The 18,212-nt window shown below is 36.5% G+C and overlaps 2 protein-coding genes across 2 annotated transcripts; both read right to left on the bottom strand.

The window, feature by feature from the left end:
• Positions 1 to 13,478: 13,478 nt before the first annotated feature.
• On the bottom strand, positions 13,479 to 14,261 carry LOC111784662 (probable transporter MCH1). Its single transcript, XM_023665295.1, has one exon. It carries the CDS (start codon positions 14,259 to 14,261, stop codon positions 13,479 to 13,481), a length of 783 nt encoding a protein of 260 aa, XP_023521063.1.
• Positions 14,262 to 16,724: 2,463 nt separating this feature from the next.
• LOC111784661 lies at positions 16,725 to 18,212 on the bottom strand. Its single transcript, XM_023665294.1, has one exon. The coding sequence runs from the start codon at positions 18,210 to 18,212 to the stop codon at positions 16,725 to 16,727; it is 1,488 nt and encodes a 495-aa protein (XP_023521062.1).

Raw genomic sequence — 18,212 nt, 5'->3', positions numbered from 1 at the left:
AAAAGGATGAGGATTAGGAGAGAGGGGAGCCATGCGAAAAGAAAAACCAGATTGGATGGATCATTGTGGCCGTAAATGGCTAAATAAAGTTGGCTTATGATGGCACCTCCAATACCCACATACCCTTTAAGAAGACCCAAAATGATCCCTCGTCGGTCGGGGAAGTTTCTCACGCTCGTCACCATAATGGCAGTGTTGGCCCAATTTGAAGAATTAGTACTGAAGCAAACCAGAATGAACATTTGCCAGAATTTTGGCTTGGCGATCCGGGAAGTTATGGAGAGCCAAATCAAGAAGAAGCCANAGCGAGGATGGGAGGGTTTTGGTGAAGCATGGAGACTGGGACATAAGGACCAGTGGTTTGCTTGTTGAGTTTGTAGAGCAACAACTCTTCTCCACATGTGATTAAAATGGGTACGCATAGTAAGCAAACCACAAAGGATGCGCCACCTACGTACCCAGCTTGAGAGAAAACCACTTGTTTTTGTGCAATGGTTAAAAACAAGATGAAAATGGCCAAAAGAATTGAGACGTAAAGTAACTGGTAAAACACTTTGAGTTCATCGGGATGCTTACGGATACGGATTGGTCGAATTGAGGGGAAAAGGATGAGGATTAGGAGAGAGGGGAGCCATGCGAAAAGAAGAACCAGATTGGATGGATCATTGTGGCCGTAAATGGCTAAATAAAGTTGGCTTATGATGGCACCTCCAATACCCACATACCCTTTAAGAAGACCCAAAATGATCCCTCGTCGGTCGGGGAAGTTTCTCACGCTCGTCACCATAATGGCAGTGTTGACCCAATTTGAAGAATTAGTACCGAAGCAAACCAGAATGAACATTTGCCAGAATTTTGGCTTGGCGATCCGGGAAGTTATGGAGAGCCAAATCAAGAAGAAGCCAGTGAAGTTTTGAAATGCCCCAATTATGAAGAGAACCCACGTCGGAGTCACCTCCGCCAGAAGCCCCGCGATAATTCCGATGTTCGACCCGAGATCTTTGGCAAATCCCAATGTGTTAATTTGGGTTTGGCTGTAATCAAATTGAGTTTTTATGACTTTGGAATATGTTGGAAACACGTAAGTGGTGCCGTTGCCGATCATCATTATCAGTCCTGCGAATACACTAAACCATCGTCTTGCTACCACTTGTTTGATGAAAGCCCAAGCTTCTGATCCTCCCTTGTTGCCCATATCTTTTCTTGGTGTCAAGCAATTCAGTGCCTCACTCTTTTAAAACCAATTCAGTTCGATAGTTTGGTGCCTTTGGTAAATTTTAATGGACAACAAACCAAACTTAAACTTCCTCATCTTCATCATTATTGTTAGCGTAACCATTTTCTTTTTGTTACCCTAAAATAACCCAAAGCATAACTGTATGCTCCCACCAAAATAACACATTCATTCATTTGTAGGTTTCAAGTTTAGTCTATTCTACTTTAATAAACATAGTTTAGTCTATTCTACTTTAATAAACATTTCATCAAACTAGGCCTCAATTTGTCTTAACCCACATTTAATTTCTAATTAATTTATCATTCTAATTAATTTAATTGAATGTGATGACACATACTCTAGACAATGTTGAATTATCATATTTGTGGTTTGAAGAAAAATCTTGTTTTCTGTATCACAAGTAACAGATTTAGGAGAGTATGTTCTTTTTGGTCCTAAAGATATTCAAATTCTTTCTAATGTGAAACATGTTGTTGTTGATATCCTGTTCTTTGAAAACGAAAAGAATCCTTGTATGTTTTATCGGCTAGGGATGAATATATCAAGAAAATTGGTCATAATGCAAGCTCAACGTTTTGGCATGCTCGTTTGTGTTAGGTGAGTTTTTCAGTTGTTGCAGAAAATATTCACAAAACAACATCTTGATGGTGTTCCTATTTTTAAAGATATTCAGCATGATGAGATTTGTCTAGGCTGCCAATATGGCAAGTCTCATCGTCTTCCTTTCTCAAGCTCAAGGAGTAGAGCTTCAACAGTATTGGAATTGATCCATTATGATCTTTTGGGTCCAACACAAACAGCAAGCTATACCGGCCTTCAATACGTGATGGTGCTTGTGGATGATTTCTCTTGTTTCAGTTGGGCATACTTCTTAGAACACAAAAGTGAAGCTTTTTCAAAGTTTATTCAGTTTTGTTAAAGATGACGTATTTGTTTAGATTGTTGTATCTGATTAAATCTCCTTAAAACAAGAATGTAAGTTATAAACCGNATTGAGTGGCTAATGCGACAGGTTTGAAATTAATTGAGCTCTTATAGGTCCATTTGGAACATGGTGATTCTTATCATCTTCCCCCTCTTCAGAAGGATTTGTCCTCGAATCAGAAAANGTTGGGCATACTTCTTAGAACACAAAAGTGAAGCTTTTTCAAAGTTTATTCAGTTTTGTTAAANCATGCTTCGCTCACACAAATATTAGAAGGAAATTAGTAGGAATAGGAAGCAAATGAAGTGTATTAAATCCATAAACTACTTTCTTAAAGAATAAGTCAGCAATATGCTTTGCATCGTCCATAAATCTATCTGCCACATGCTTCATCTTTGGCCAACAAAAANTAGGAGAACTTGGATAGCTTATCATGCCTATTAGCAGTGGTGAATGATATCTTAGAGCCGAGACCACTTCATATTCCCTCTAGAAAATTATTAGTGCTTATAGGGACATAAATAGACCTAAAAATGTCCTGTAGCTTCATGATTAGTGCTATTGAGTTTGACTCATTTTGGTCATATAGGTAGTGCATCGAGGTTGTTTGTGTTAATGCTTTATCATGTGTGGAAACTATTAAGAGTCTCTAAATAGAATTTTGTTCCATAAACCCATCTCAAGACGGACAACGGACAACACAGGTAGACTCAGTAGTTTGTCTACACACGAGGTCTTTCCTCCATTTTAGTGTCACGTTATGGTTTGTGGAGGGTTACCAGCTATCCTTTTCATGAATATGTTCAAGATTCATTATACTATATCGGCCTTCATGTTATTATGTTTGATGAGGTTGCTCCTCTTCAATTTAGGATATCGATAATTTACTACCTAAGCAATGTGATAAGGCAACCCTAATCCTCAGCCCAACGATCAAAGTTTTTGTTTTAGTAAGAACACTCGAATCAAAGTAATTAACACCTCCTTATACGAAATTTGTATCAACCAAGAGATAAGGCTAGAATTAGATTACCTCTTACGAAAGATCTAGAAGCAAGATTTGGAACCTTGTTCTAAATAGAGTCACTCCACAATTTAACTTGATCAAGGCTTGATTGAATGGCTCAGGTGCAATTCTACCACAAGAATTGCTTGAAACTTAGAAATGGCAAATATGATGCTCGGATTTTTAAGGGAAACGTCTCAATTTGAGATCTGAATTACATTCATCCACGAATCTGAATTTTACATAACATATTGTGGGTATTTATAGTCTCCCGAAAAAAGACGTTTGTGGACGGAATTTATTCCCGATCCCCTTTAATCTCCATAAAGAATAAGTCAAATTGACCATTTGACTTTTACAAAATTTATGAAATTAAACATAGTTTTTTCTAACAAATGTTGATGTGATTGAGTGGCTAATGCGACAGGTTTGAAATTAATTGAGCTCTTATAGGTCCATTTGGAACATGGTGATTCTTATCATCTTCCCCCTCTTCAGAAGGATTTGTCCTCGAATCAGAAAAAATCATCTTTCCGTCACCTCCTTTTGAAATGTTTTGATCAAATCTGCAATCATCTTTCCGTCACCTCCTTTTGAAATGTTTTGATCAAATCTGCATGCTTCGCTCACACAAATATTAGAAGGAAATTAGTAGGAATAGGAAGCAAATGAAGTGTATTAAATCCATAAACTACTTTCTTAAAGAATAAGTCAGCAATATGCTTTGCATCGTCCATAAATCTATCTGCCACATGCTTCATCTTTGGCCAACAAAAATGTTTATACAACATCTTATAAACTTTATTAATCCTAAGATGTCCCATTAAGGCACCACCATATGCTTCTCTCAAAAACAAATCTTTTATAGAGCATTTAGGAATACAAAGCATATTCTTAGTAATTAAAAATTTATGAAACACATAATAATCATCCACCACTTTTTTTTGCAAGACAAGATGCATAAATAGTTCTAAAGTCTTGGTCATCTCTATATAATTCAATAATATGCTCAACTCCAAGAATTTTTGCAGTAAGAGAAGTAAAGAGATCATACCTTTTAGATAACACATGAGCTACTGTATTATCCTTACCTTGCTTATACTTGATGACATACGAAAATGTTTCAATAAATTCCACCCACTTTGCATGTCTACGGTTCAGTTTGCTTTGACCCTTCACATACTTCAAGTTTTCATGATCAAAGTGGATCACAAATTCTCTAGGCCATAAGTAGTGTTGCCGCACATGCAATATATGAACTACAACCAATTCTTTATCATAGGTAGGGTATTTCAATGTTGCCCCATTTAGGTTTTCACTAAAATACACTAACGGCTTTTCATCTTGAATTAAAACAACACTTATGACCAAACCACATGCATCACATCCAATTTCAAAAGTTTTATAAAAGCTAGGCAAAACAAATAATGATGCATTGCTTAATTTGTTCCTAAGCAAATTGAATGCATTATCTTTCATTCCTCCCCATTTAAAAACAACATTCTTTTTTACTAAGTCATTCAATAGTTTCAGTTATGGTTCTAAAATCATTTATATATCTCTTATAGAGGTTAGCTAACTCATGAAAACTCGAACTTTACATGCATTCTTTGGTGTTGGCAAATCCATAATGAATTTAACTTTGTCTCTATCTAATGCTATTCTACTTTTATCAACTATGAAGGCAATAGAGTGAACTTTTTCCATGCAAAAACTACCCTTATTAAAATTAAATTTCTCTTTTCTATGTGTAATCAAAACTAATTTAACATGCTCCACATGCTCAAGCAAAATCTTCAAATAAATTATAATATCATCAATATAAACAACAACATGTTTTCTCATATATTTTCTCAAAACATTATATATTAAGCGCATAGGTGTACTAGGAGCATTAGTTAACCTAAAAGGCATAACAAGCCATTCATACAATCCAAACTTAATATTGAAAGTTGTTTTCCATTCATCTCCTACGTGCATTCTAATTTGATGATATCCAGATTTCAAAATAATTTTTATAAATAGACACGAATCATGCAATAAATCAAGCATATCGTCTAACCTAGGAATAGGATGTCAACATTTTACCGTGATTTTGTTGATGACTCTATTATCCATGCATATGCGCCAAGTTTCATCTTTCTTTGGCACCAATAAGTCTCGTATAGAACATGGACTCAAACTTTCTCGTACATAGCCCTTCTCCATGAGCTCCTCCACTTGCCTTTGAATTTCTTTTGTCTCGGTTGGATTGACCTGATAAGCTGGCTTATAAGGAATGACAGTCCTTGGAATGAAGTCTATTTTATGTTCAGTACCTCTAATGAGAGGTATTTCTTTATCTTGAAACATGTCTTCAAATTACTGTAAAATAGATTGAAAAATACTAGGCAAAGCCAAGTTGTTGTAGTTAGAGACCAAAAATCTTCCATTGTACATAAGTACAAAGATAGATTTTTGTGAAAACCTTCTCACCTCTCCAACTGTATCAAAATAACTCTCTCTCTTTCTTTTTTCTTCAATTTCATCTCTTTCTTCATTCTTCTTTTTTTTCTCTTTGATTTTTCTCTCTTTTTTCACTCAACTCTTGTTTTTCTTTTAACTCTTTTTCCTCAAACTCTTTCTTTCCTCCAACTTTAATTGATCAGCAAATACATTTGCAGAACTCAAAGGTATAAGAGTGGTTTTTCTACCATCTTTGACAAAAGAATACCTATTCAAATAGCCATCATACATAACCCTCCTGTCAAATTGCCATGGTCACCCAAGCAATATGTCTCCAGCATGCATTGGCAACACATCTCAAAGAACTTCATCTTTATATTTTCCCAAAGTAAAAGATATTAAAGCTTGGGAAATTACCTTCATTGTTCCACTATCATTGAGCCATTGGAGCTTGTAAGGTTTAAGATGATCTTGAGTTGAAATTTGCAACCTTTTGATCAACATAGTACTTACTACATTGGTGCAACTTCCACTATCAATGATAAGACTACAAGCAGTCCCCTTGACTAAACACCGCGTGTGAAATAGGTTGTCTCTTTGATCATCAACATCATTCTCCATAACTTGAGTTTTAAGAAGTCTTCTTGTAATAAGTGCCAAATGAATACCATCTTCTAGTTTTCCTCATTCTTCTGGACTTCTTCAACTAGATCATTGATCTCCCCTCCATTTTTCTCGTCTTGGTTCATGATTGTACGAACAATAGTTTTATATGATTAGAACCTCACACACTCAACTCACTGATTTTACACTCAGGAACACTCGTGTTTAACACACAAAGGTAGGCTATTTAGGAAAGTGACTAATTTCTGATCAAGGTAGGTAATATGGATAAAGCAATTTTGATAGTACGAGCTATTCAAGACAATCAAGACAAGGTAATTATGTAGTAACAACAAAATAAAACAAGAAATGAACAAATAAATAAGGGACAAAGAATGATCGTGAAGATCGAACACAACAATTCCAGATTTATATGCTTTATGGAAAAAATGAGAATTGAAATTTATTTGANGAACTCAAAGGTATAAGAGTGGTTTTTCTACCATCTTTGACAAAAGAATACCTATTCAAATAGCCATCATACATAACCCTCCTGTCAAATTGCCATGGTCACCCAAGCAATATGTCTCCAGCATGCATTGGCAACACATCTCAAAGAACTTCATCTTTATATTTTCCCAAAGTAAAAGATATTAAAGCTTGGGAAATTACCTTCATTGTTCCACTATCATTGAGCCATTGGAGCTTGTAAGGTTTAAGATGATCTTGAGTTGAAATTTGCAACCTTTTGATCAACATAGTACTTACTACATTGGTGCAACTTCCACTATCAATGATAAGACTACAAGCAGTCCCCTTGACTAAACACCGCGTGTGAAATAGGTTGTCTCTTTGATCATCAACATCATTCTCCATAACTTGAGTTTTAAGAAGTCTTCTTGTAATAAGTGCCAAATGAATACCATCTTCTAGTTTTCCTCATTCTTCTGGACTTCTTCAACTAGATCATTGATCTCCCCTCCATTTTTCTCGTCTTGGTTCATGATTGTACGAACAATAGTTTTATATGATTAGAACCTCACACACTCAACTCACTGATTTTACACTCAGGAACACTCGTGTTTAACACACAAAGGTAGGCTATTTAGGAAAGTGACTAATTTCTGATCAAGGTAGGTAATATGGATAAAGCAATTTTGATAGTACGAGCTATTCAAGACAATCAAGACAAGGTAATTATGTAGTAACAACAAAATAAAACAAGAAATGAACAAATAAATAAGGGACAAAGAATGATCGTGAAGATCGAACACAACAATTCCAGATTTATATGCTTTATGGAAAAAATGAGAATTGAAATTTATTTGATCTTCAAATAAATGTGCAAATGGTCTAATGATAAGGATTTATTAAGAACAATATGATAAGAATTTTTTTTTTCTTTCAAGATCTAAATATGATCTTTAACAGGACATTATGAACAAAGTAGGAAGATAATGAAGAACGTTGGAAATGACAGTAAGAAAATAAATGACAGATTTAAAGAGACGATAAACAATAGAAGAAATTAAAGATAAAATCAATTCTGGAGTTGGCCACAAAGATGCAACCTACGCTCTGATACCAAACTGATAAGGCAACCCTAATCCTCAGCTGAACGATCCAAGCTTTTGTTTTAGCAAGAACCCTCGAATCAAAGTATTTAACACCTCCTTATACGAAATTTGGATCAACCAAGAGATAAGGCTAGAATTAGATTACCTCTTACGATCGAAGATCTAGAAGCAAGATTTGGAACCTTGTTCTAAATTGAGTCACTCCACAATCTAACTTGATCAAGGCTTGATTGAATGGCTCGGGTGCAATTCTACCACAAGAATTGCTTGAAACTTAGAAATGACAAATATGATGCTCGGATTTCTAAGAAAAACGTCTCAATTTGAGATCTGAGTTACATTCATCCACGAATCTGAATTTTACATAACATATTGTGGGTATTTATAGTCTCCCGATAAAAGACGTTTGTGGACGGGATTTATTCGAGATGTTTGTGGACGAGATTTATTCCCGATCCCCTTTAATCTCCACAAAGAATAAGTCAAATTGACCATTTGACTTTTACATAATTTATGAAATTAAACATAGTTTTTTCTAACAAATGTTGATGTGCTTGAGTGGCTAACGCCACAAGTTTGAAATCAATTGGGCTCTTCGCGCGTAGGTTCGAATTCAGGCCATTCAAGAGATCCTGCGGCCCTAGGTTACGTGAACTTCCTCTAAACCACATTTTGGTTTATGATATGCATGAAAACTACCTTAGGTACCTCAGGAACTCCCAAAAGCTTAGATAGTCGTAAAACCTCCCTATTACTTCCACGTTCATTATATAAGATCCAAGTGGGATTGCCCACAGTTGAGCAGTGTTGAGTAATGTTTGAGGCCGAAGAGATCAGAGATTATGGCGAATATCAATGAAGTTTGGGCTCCAAGGCCAAACCCAATGATCAACAAAGCTACATAGACTGAATTAATATAAGGGAATGCGATGGAGAGCAAGCCGGTGCAGGTAAAAAGTTGGGTAAGACCGAACATGAAAGGGCGAGGTAATTTGTATTTGGTCATAAGGGTTTCAGAGATGAAACCGAAGAAGACCCAACCAAAGAAATTGAATATGGAAATCCATGAAACCAAAATACTTATGGAATGATTTGGATATTTAAGTGACTCGGCGATTTGCCCAAGATTGTCCATGGCGGCAACGGACGACCCACATGCAGACACCGTTGCTATGAAAATAAGAGTCATGTCTTTGCTTAGAAGAGCTTATAAGATGCTGAAATCTTCTCCTCTTTGCAGCTCCTTAGATACATTTGAGACCCTCGACAAATAAGTTTTTGAAATTTTCTCAAGTTGTTTAGGGGGAATCGAAACAACAACCGAAGGATTCTTGGTTTGTTTACCGAGTTTGAAGAGAAAAAGTTCTTCTTTAATAGCTATCAGAAGAGGCAGAAAGATTAAGACGACGATGACCACGACACCACCGACATAGCCAGCCTGAGAGAAAGCAATGTTTCTCTGAGTTATGGTGAGAAACAAGAGGAACACTGCTATCGCTATGGACACGTAAAGCAAGTGGAAGAACACTTTGAGCTCCTGTGGATGCTTCCGAGCTTTGATTGAACGAATTGGAAGAAAACACAAGAAACATACAATGGATGGTAGCCATGAAAGAAGGAGGAGAAGATCGATAGAATTTTGGTTGCCATAAATTGCTAAATTAATTTGAGTTAGGATGGCCCCACCGAGGCCAACAAAACCCTTGAGAAGGCCCAAAATGATACCGCGTTGATCGAAAAAATTTCTGACGCTAGTGACCATAATGGCGGTGTTGGGGAAGTTCTGTGAATTAGAAGTAATGTAGATGTAAACAAACATTAGCCATAAATGAAGTTTTTGGACGTAGTTAGAAACAGAGAGCCAAATCATAAAGTAGCCGAAGAAATTGGAGGATATCCCACAAAGAAAAGCATCCACGGAGGAGCCACCTCGGCGAAAAGCCTGGCAAAAACTCCGAGGTTGGAGCCGAGATCTTTTGCAAATCCCAAGGTATTAAGCTGGGTTTGATTGTAGTCGAACTTTGTTTTTAAGAGTTTGGATTATGTTCCGAACAAGTAAGGTGAACTGCAGCCGATCATAATCGGAAAAGAGGTGAACACTGAAAACCATCGTCCAACAACAACTTGTTTCACAAATAGCCAACTTTCTGTTTCACGGTTGTCACCCATGGTCACTAACTGGACTAATGGGCGCTAGAAATTGATTATTCCTTAAGAATAAGAGGTGTCAGCATTGGCTGAAAATGGGAATGAGAATGAGAAATACGGAACACGGAACGAGGAATAAGGAATAAGGAATAAGGAATAAGGAATAAGGAATAAGGAATAAGGAAGAAAGAAGAAAGAAGAAAGAAGAAAGAAGAAAGAAAATTGGGAATGAGATTTTGAGTCCCCAATTGGAAATTCAGTTCCAAACATCTTACCTAACACAACATAATTGGAAATTGAGTTCCAAACATCTTACCTAACACAACATAGATAGAGTTTATTGATGGAAAATGGTTTGGCAGGCTCAAACAAACCGCAATTTCCTCTCCTACCCCTTATATATCTTTTTCACAAAACAATATAATTTCACAACACTATAATTTCATGAAATATACCATATATACAATGATTTTTTTTTTGCTACTCCATCTTCCTTTTTAAACTCTTATGGTTCATCTCTCTAAATTTTCTCTTTTCAGTTTTTAATCTTATTCTTGAGAGATATATTGTATTAGGAGAATATTGTTTTGAATATTCAAATTGTAAATCTACTCTTCAAATGAGCTGTGATGTATTCTTCAAAATTTTAATATCAGTAACCGTTTTATCTTGAGTCATAGAAAGAATTGAGTTTACTTTTAAACTCCCAAAAAACAGTTTGCTGCAATCTTATTCTGATATGTGGAAAGAGTCAAAAGAAAGATTTGAGTTTGATCCAACCGTAAAGACTACCATGTTATATGCTCTTCCTCTTACCTGTTTAGCTGTGGAATTAATATTGTGATTATTTTATTGTTTTGAATTATTTCCATACTTGATGTGTAATTGTGATTTTTAATTGATCTAAAAAGTTTGATAATTTGGAAAATTAAGCATATTTAAATACTTTTTATTTATTTAAAACTCTATTCACCTTCTAAGGTTGTCATATCCATGGTTGGAGATGACATTTGAGCACATCTGATCCTTAAGGTTTAGTATAGGATCTTTAAGATAAATTAGTTAGCCACTTTATTTATGCCTACATCGTGATCTTGTTTATCTTAAAATTATGATGCACTACCTCGTTTTAGTTCTAATATTGAATGATTTTCTAGGATCATCGTGGAATAAATTTGATCAATATCAAATTTTTATCTACAAAATATTAGTTGGTGAACAGATCCATAACGTCATGTCAAGTTCTAAAAGAGAACGACCCTTGTATCTGATAACTATTAAGTACACATATGGCCTCTCTTCCATTTGAGAGGCAAAAAAGTAGGAGCTCTATTGGGAGACCATGTTTATTTGAACGTATGATACCAGCACATATCAAGTTCTATTTTTGAGCATAACTCATTAAAGTTCAGTTCTTCCCATTTTCATATGTTTTCCACCCAACTCATTTCAACTTTGTTCTTCATCAAAGTTGAAAAGTTTTTCATAAAAAATTCTATAAAAAATTAGTTCATACCATTTAATTAACCAAGAAAAACTTGGCTCAAATAATTATGAAAAACTTGGCTAAATTTGGCTTTCCAAAAGTTATTTCCCTTCAATTTTTTTTTAAAGAATTGTCCCTTTAAATGTAACCATCCAAACCCACCACTAGTCGATGTTGTCCTCTCTGTGCTTTTCTTTTCGAACTTTCTCTCAAGGTTTTTAAAATGCGTCTGCTAAGGAGAGGTTTGCCCGAGCAACCGCTAGCAGATATTGTCCTTTGGACTTTCCTTTTCGAGCTTCCCATCAAGGTTTTTAAAACATGTCTGCTAGGGAGAGGTTTCCACACCCTTGTAAAGGGTGTTTTGTTCTCCTCCCCAACTGATGTGGGATCTTACAATTCACCCCCCTTCCGGGCCAAGCGTACTCACTAGCACTCATTCCCTTCTCCAATCAATGTGGGACCCCTCAATCAACTCCCCATTGGGGCCAAAGTCCTTACTGGCACACCGCCTCGTGTCAACCCCCCTTCGGGACTCAACCTCCTCGATGGCACATCGCGTGCGCTCCTGCCCTGACTCAGTTCTACAACTCGCGTGCACTCCTGTCCCAAAAATCGACCCACAAATCGAACTCGATCACAATTTTGACCTGTACATGCCACTGTCTTCAGCTTGGCTTAGCTTAAAATCGACTCAGTGCTCCACGACTTCTAATCTGCTTATTCGGGTTGGATTAAGGTTTTTGGCCTCCTTCCGTACGTTTTTGGCCCCTCTAAAGCTATTTTGACCTTATTAGAGTCATTTAAAGTTAGTATGACTTTTAAATGGCCAATATAAATTATATTTTAAGCTAAATGTTAAATGAACGGGTACTTTTAGGTAATTTATGTATGTCATATGTCTTAATATGTTGTCGTGAGTTACATAGGTTGAATTGAACTTCGGTTCAAACAAGTTTTAGGATTGTTGAGTGATTTGGGCATAGGCCAGCCAAGTAAGTGGCTCTATTATTGACTTAGTTGGATGAATTGCATAATGTATGATGACCCGTGCCCCGAGGCCCCGACACGTGTCGTATGTATGCATGATATGTTAAGTTATGCTATGTTGTTCGATGTTATGCTTTGTTATGTCATGTTATGCCACATTATGTTATGATATATTAAAAGGATAGGTCCCATCACGTTCCATGTGTTTGCATTACCCGACCCCAATAGTGGGATTATTTACTGAGTATTTCTTAAAACACTCCAGCCATGTGCTACTCTTACATTTTAGGTAAAGGTAAGACACCCCTATAAAAATGACAACCGCGTCAGGGTGGAGGTCATGAAACCAATGTTAGGTAGTTGCATTTTTGTCTATTTTGTAGCCTTAGGTTAGATTAGGACATTCTTTTGTTTTTCTGATGTTGTCACAGTTGTTACGACATTTATTTTCATTTTATATATATTTTTGTACGTTGTTTTAAAGATTATTACTTGGAACACTTAAGTCCAAGACATCGTTTATGAACTATTTTAAATGAATGTTTCTGCACTTAACAGTCATGTGATGTTTGTAATAGTGGTTTGCGGCTTTATTTCAGTAGAATAATATGGTCGTTATAATTAGTAGAAAAATCATTTTTTTCGATACTTCATGTTTCGGTCGACAAAGAGGTCTTCTAATGAAATTTTATCTTAAAAGATCATCACTAGTTTAATGACATCAAGCCCAATAACTAGAGAGTTCAATTTTTAAAAAGACCAAATCCGTCAACTTAAGACTGAGCTCACTTTTTAGAAGTTTCTCTAATAAGTTTTAAATATTTATATATTTTTTAAATAATTTAGAAAAGGACAAATGTTTGGCCTACATAAATGAAATGAATAATTACATTAAAATGAAAAGTAAAAAAATTTAGTACAAAAAAGTGGTGGGATACAAAGAAAGAATCCATCCTCTCACAAAATATCTCCCCTCAAATTGAGTGAGCATGCGGGGTTTGAAAGTCGAATGGTTTGAGTTTGAAAGTCGAATGGTTTGAATTTAATCCTCAATGTTCTTCTTGTTATCTAACCGATAGAACTCCATTTCGATTTGTGGATCCATATCTCCTCGTTAAAGTTCTTATACACATCCCTTTTGTAGAATTCTCGAGTCTTGTAAAAGACCCACCAAAGCAATGAGCTCCAGTGCAAGTTAACCCCTTCCCCGCAATCTGCTTATGTTCACGTAAAGCTTCCATATAGTACAGCTTCCCGACAACATCCCCGTTCAGTATGTAAGACCCAAATGGGGCTGCCAATAGCCCATAATTGAACAGCGTCGAGTAACGTCTAAGACCAAACATCTTAGATATTACAGCAAATAGCATTGGATTTTGAGCTCCAAATCCAAACCCAATAATTATGGCAGCTAAGTAGATGGAGCCTGGGAAAGGGTAGGCGATGAAAAGCTGGCCAATGCAAGTGATGAGAAAGGCAAAAGCAAAGGTTAGAGGACGAGGTAACTTGTATTTGGTCATCAGGGTTTCTGAGATGAAGCCAGAGAAAACTCGACCGAAGAAATTGAATATGGAAACCCAGGAAACAAGGATGCCTATGGCTCGTTGTGGGTAGCCAAGTGATTCCCCAACTTGACCTAGATTATCTATAGCGGCTAGAGAGGACCCACATCCAGAAAATGTAGCTAAGCAAATAAGAGCCATATCTTTGCTGAACACGGCTTGCAAGATGGTGAAATCCTCCCCTCTTTCAGGCTTGTTCCATATGTTTTGGCAACACGAGGGCGAAACCTCGGGGACTTCCGAACTGGCAGAGGTAGCGAGGGTGGGAGGGTTTTGGTGAAGCATGGAGACTGGGACAGAAGGACCAGCGGTTTGCTTGTTGAGTTTGTAGAGCAACAACTCTTCTCTACATGCGATTAAAATGGGTACGCATAGTAAGCAAACCACAAAAGATGCGCCACCTACGTATCACGAGGCCAGACATTGCTTTTTCAGTAGGAGTTGTGTGTCAATTTATGGATAAGCCACATGAGACTCATTTAATTGCAGCAAAAAGGATTATTTGTTACATCGATGGCATTCTAAATTATGGATTAATGTATGAGAAATCAAAGTCATTTTTCTTAAGTAGTTTTGTGGATGCTGATTGGGCTGGTGATGTGAAGGACAGATGCTCCACAACAAGTTCAACTGCAATTTCTTGGTGAAGTAAAAAGCAAAGCATTGTATCTTTGTTCAGTTGTGAAGCAAAATATGTAGCTGCTACAATGGCTACTCAAGAATGTTTGTGGTTCAGGAGACTTATTCAAAAAATGGTGACTACTCTCAATCATCCAACTCAAATTAATTTCAGAAAACGAGTCACGGTAGAATATAGATATAAGTCATTGTTTAGATAGTTTATGTTTTGAATATATACTTTGTTTTTGATATGTTCGTTAATGATTTTCACAACCTACTTTTTGTAAATTTTTGTTGAATTATATAAAAATCTATTTGATTAACTATTATTTTTTAAATTATAGAAATTATCGAGTCGATTTTCATTCTAAATCAAAAGTAACCGTCTCTATTTTGTATATGACATATCAAATGTAAACTATGTCAATGGTTAGAAATAAAAAGACAGGTGCCACTAATGTTCAAAAAACATTAAATTTCAAACTCCCTTCCTCCCATGTCCACAAATTGTTTTACTAGTCATTTAACTTTCTTGATAATAAATTTATAAATGGTCACCTATTAAAGCAATCCTTACAAAAGAATGAAACATCAACAACACAAAATCAAAAGGTTAAAACTAAAGTAGAAGGTCCTAAAGTAAGTATGCTTTTGTTGAGTAGTTTCTCTTATTTACTATGATCATCAGTTTTCATTTTGTGTTCATTGTTCTTATCATCGGAAGAATATAATTCAACGTTCGAATGCTTAACCTCCATGTCATCTCTGTATTTCTTATATACATCTCCTTTGTAGAAGTCTCGAGTTCTATAAGCTAGCACAAATGAAGCCATCGCTCCAAACAACGTCACTGCAGCCAAAATCATGAACGATTCACTAAAGCAATGAGTTCCAGTACAAGTCAGGCCCTTCCCGTTCTTCACATTTCCAATTTTAGTGGCTTCTGCATCATAAAACTTCCCTATAACTNTTCTAAAGTTCTGTGTTGACTTTCCAAACTTTCACTTTTTTTTTTTTTTTTAATCTTATTCTTGAGAGAGAGTTATATTATATTTTGATTATATTGNAGCAATCCTTACAAAAGAATGAAACATCAACAACACAAAATCAAAAGGTTAAAACTAAAGTAGAAGGTCCTAAAGTAAGTATGCTTTTGTTGAGTAGTTTCTCTTATTTACTATGATCATCAGTTTTCATTTTGTGTTCATTGTTCTTATCATCGGAAGAATATAATTCAACGTTCGAATGCTTAACCTCCATGTCATCTCTGTATTTCTTATATACATCTCCTTTGTAGAAGTCTCGAGTTCTATAAGCTAGCACAAATGAAGCCATCGCTCCAAACAACGTCACTGCAGCCAAAATCATGAACGATTCACTAAAGCAATGAGTTCCAGTACAAGTCAGGCCCTTCCCGTTCTTCACATTTCCAATTTTAGTGGCTTCTGCATCATAAAACTTCCCTATAACTTCTACGTTCATTATATAAGATCCAAGTGGGACAGCCAGTTGCCCACAGTTGAGCAGTGTCGAGTAATGTTTGAGGCCGAAGAGATAAGAGATTATGGCGAATATCAATGGAGTTTGGGCTCCAAGGCCAAACCCAATGATCAACAAAGTTACATAGACTGAATTTATATAAGGGAATGCGATGGAGAGCAAGCTGGTGCAGGTGAAAAGTTGGGTAAGACCGAACATGAAAGGGCGAGGTAATTTGTATTTGGTCATAAGGGTTTCAGAGATGAAACCGGAGAAGACTCGACCAAAGAAATTGAATATGGAAATCCATGAAACCAAAATACTTATGGAATGATTTGGATATTTAAGTGACTCGGCGATTATGCACAATTTTTACCTTTCTTCAATTCTTTACTTTTCTAAAGTTCTGTGTTGACTTTCCAAACTTTCACTTTTTTTTTTTTTTTTAATCTTATTCTTGAGAGAGAGTTATATTATATTTTGATTATATTGTTTTGAATATTCAAATGATAAATTTACTCTTGAACTCATCTGTATTCTTTAAAATTTCAACAACTATAACGCTTTGATCTTGAGTTGTAGAAAGGATTGAGTTTGCTTTTAAACTCGTAAAAAGAGTTTCTAGCAGTTTTACTCTGATACNGATTGTCAATGGCTGCAATGGACGACCCACATGCAGAAACCGTCGCTATGAAAATAANCAGCCAAAATCATGAACGATTCACTAAAGCAATGAGTTCCAGTACAAGTCAGGCCCTTCCCGTTCTTCACATTTCCAATTTTAGTGGCTTCTGCATCATAAAACTTCCCTATAACTTCTACGTTCATTATATAAGATCCAAGTGGGACAGCCAGTTGCCCACAGTTGAGCAGTGTCGAGTAATGTTTGAGGCCGAAGAGATAAGAGATTATGGCGAATATCAATGGAGTTTGGGCTCCAAGGCCAAACCCAATGATCAAGGAAGCTACATAGACTGAATTTATATAAGGGAATGCGATGGAGAGCAAGCCGATGCAAGTGAAAACTTGGGTAAGACCGAATAGGAAAGGACGGGGTAATTTGTATTTGGTCTCAGAGATGAAACCGGAGAAGACTCGACCAAAGAAATTGAATATGGAAATCCATGAAACCAAAATACTTATGGAATGATTTGGATATTTAAGTGACTCGGCGATCTGCCCAAGATTGTCAATGGCTGCAATGGACGACCCACATGCAGAAACCGTCGCTATGAAAATAAGAGCCATGTCTTTGCTTAGAAGAGCTTGCAAGATGCTGAAATCTTCTCCTCTTTGCGGCTCCTTACATACATTTGAGACACTCGGCAAAGAATTTTTTGAAATTTCCTTAAGTTCTTCACGGGGAATAGAAACAACAACAGAAGGATTCATGGTTTGTTTACCGAGTTTGAAGAGAAAAAGTTCTTCTTTAATAGCTATCAGAAGGGGTAGACAGATTAAGATAACGATGACCGCGACGCCACCGGCATAGCCCGCCTGAGAGAAAGCAATGTTTCTCTTGGTTATGGTGAGAAACAAGAGGAACACCGCTATGGCTATGGACACGTAAAGCAAGTGGTAGAACACTTTGAGCTCCTGTGGATGCTTTCGAGCTTTGATTGTCCGAATTGGAAGAAAACACAAGAAACATACAATGGAGGGTAGCCATGAAAGGAGGAGAAGATCGATAGAATTTTGGTTGCCGTGGATTGCTAAATTAATTTGAGTTAGGATGGCACCACCGAGGCCAACGAAACCCTTTTGAAGGCCCAAAATGATACCCCGTTGATCAGGAAAATTTCCAACGCTAGTGACCATAACGGCGGTGTTGGGGAAGTTTTGTGAATTAGAACTAATATAGATGTAAACAAACATTAGCCATAAATGGGGTTTTGGGAGATAGTTAGAAACGGAGAGCCAAATCATAAAGTAGCTGAAGAAATTGGAGGATATCCCCACAAGGAAAAGCATCCACGGAGGAGCAACCTCGGCGAAAAGTCCGGCAAAAACTCCGAGGTTGGAGCCGAGATCTTTAGCAAATCCCAAGGTATTAAGTTGGGCTTGATTGTAGTCAAATTTTGTTTTCAAGAGTTTGGAGTATGTTCCGAACAAGTAAGGTGAACCGCAATCGATCAT

This window comes from Cucurbita pepo, unplaced genomic scaffold (assembly GCF_002806865.2).
Source record: "Cucurbita pepo subsp. pepo cultivar mu-cu-16 unplaced genomic scaffold, ASM280686v2 Cp4.1_scaffold000258, whole genome shotgun sequence".
NCBI classification, from domain to species: Eukaryota; Viridiplantae; Streptophyta; class Magnoliopsida; order Cucurbitales; family Cucurbitaceae; genus Cucurbita; species Cucurbita pepo.
The sequence above is the reverse complement of the archived record's forward strand: the minus strand, read 5'-3'. Positions and strand labels throughout refer to the sequence as shown.

What these genes read in the sequence shown, in the direction of transcription:
- LOC111784662 (XM_023665295.1), bottom strand. Translation starts at nt 14,261, where the DNA reads ATGCTTCACCAAAACCCTCCCACCCTCGCTACCTCTGCCAGTTCGGAA.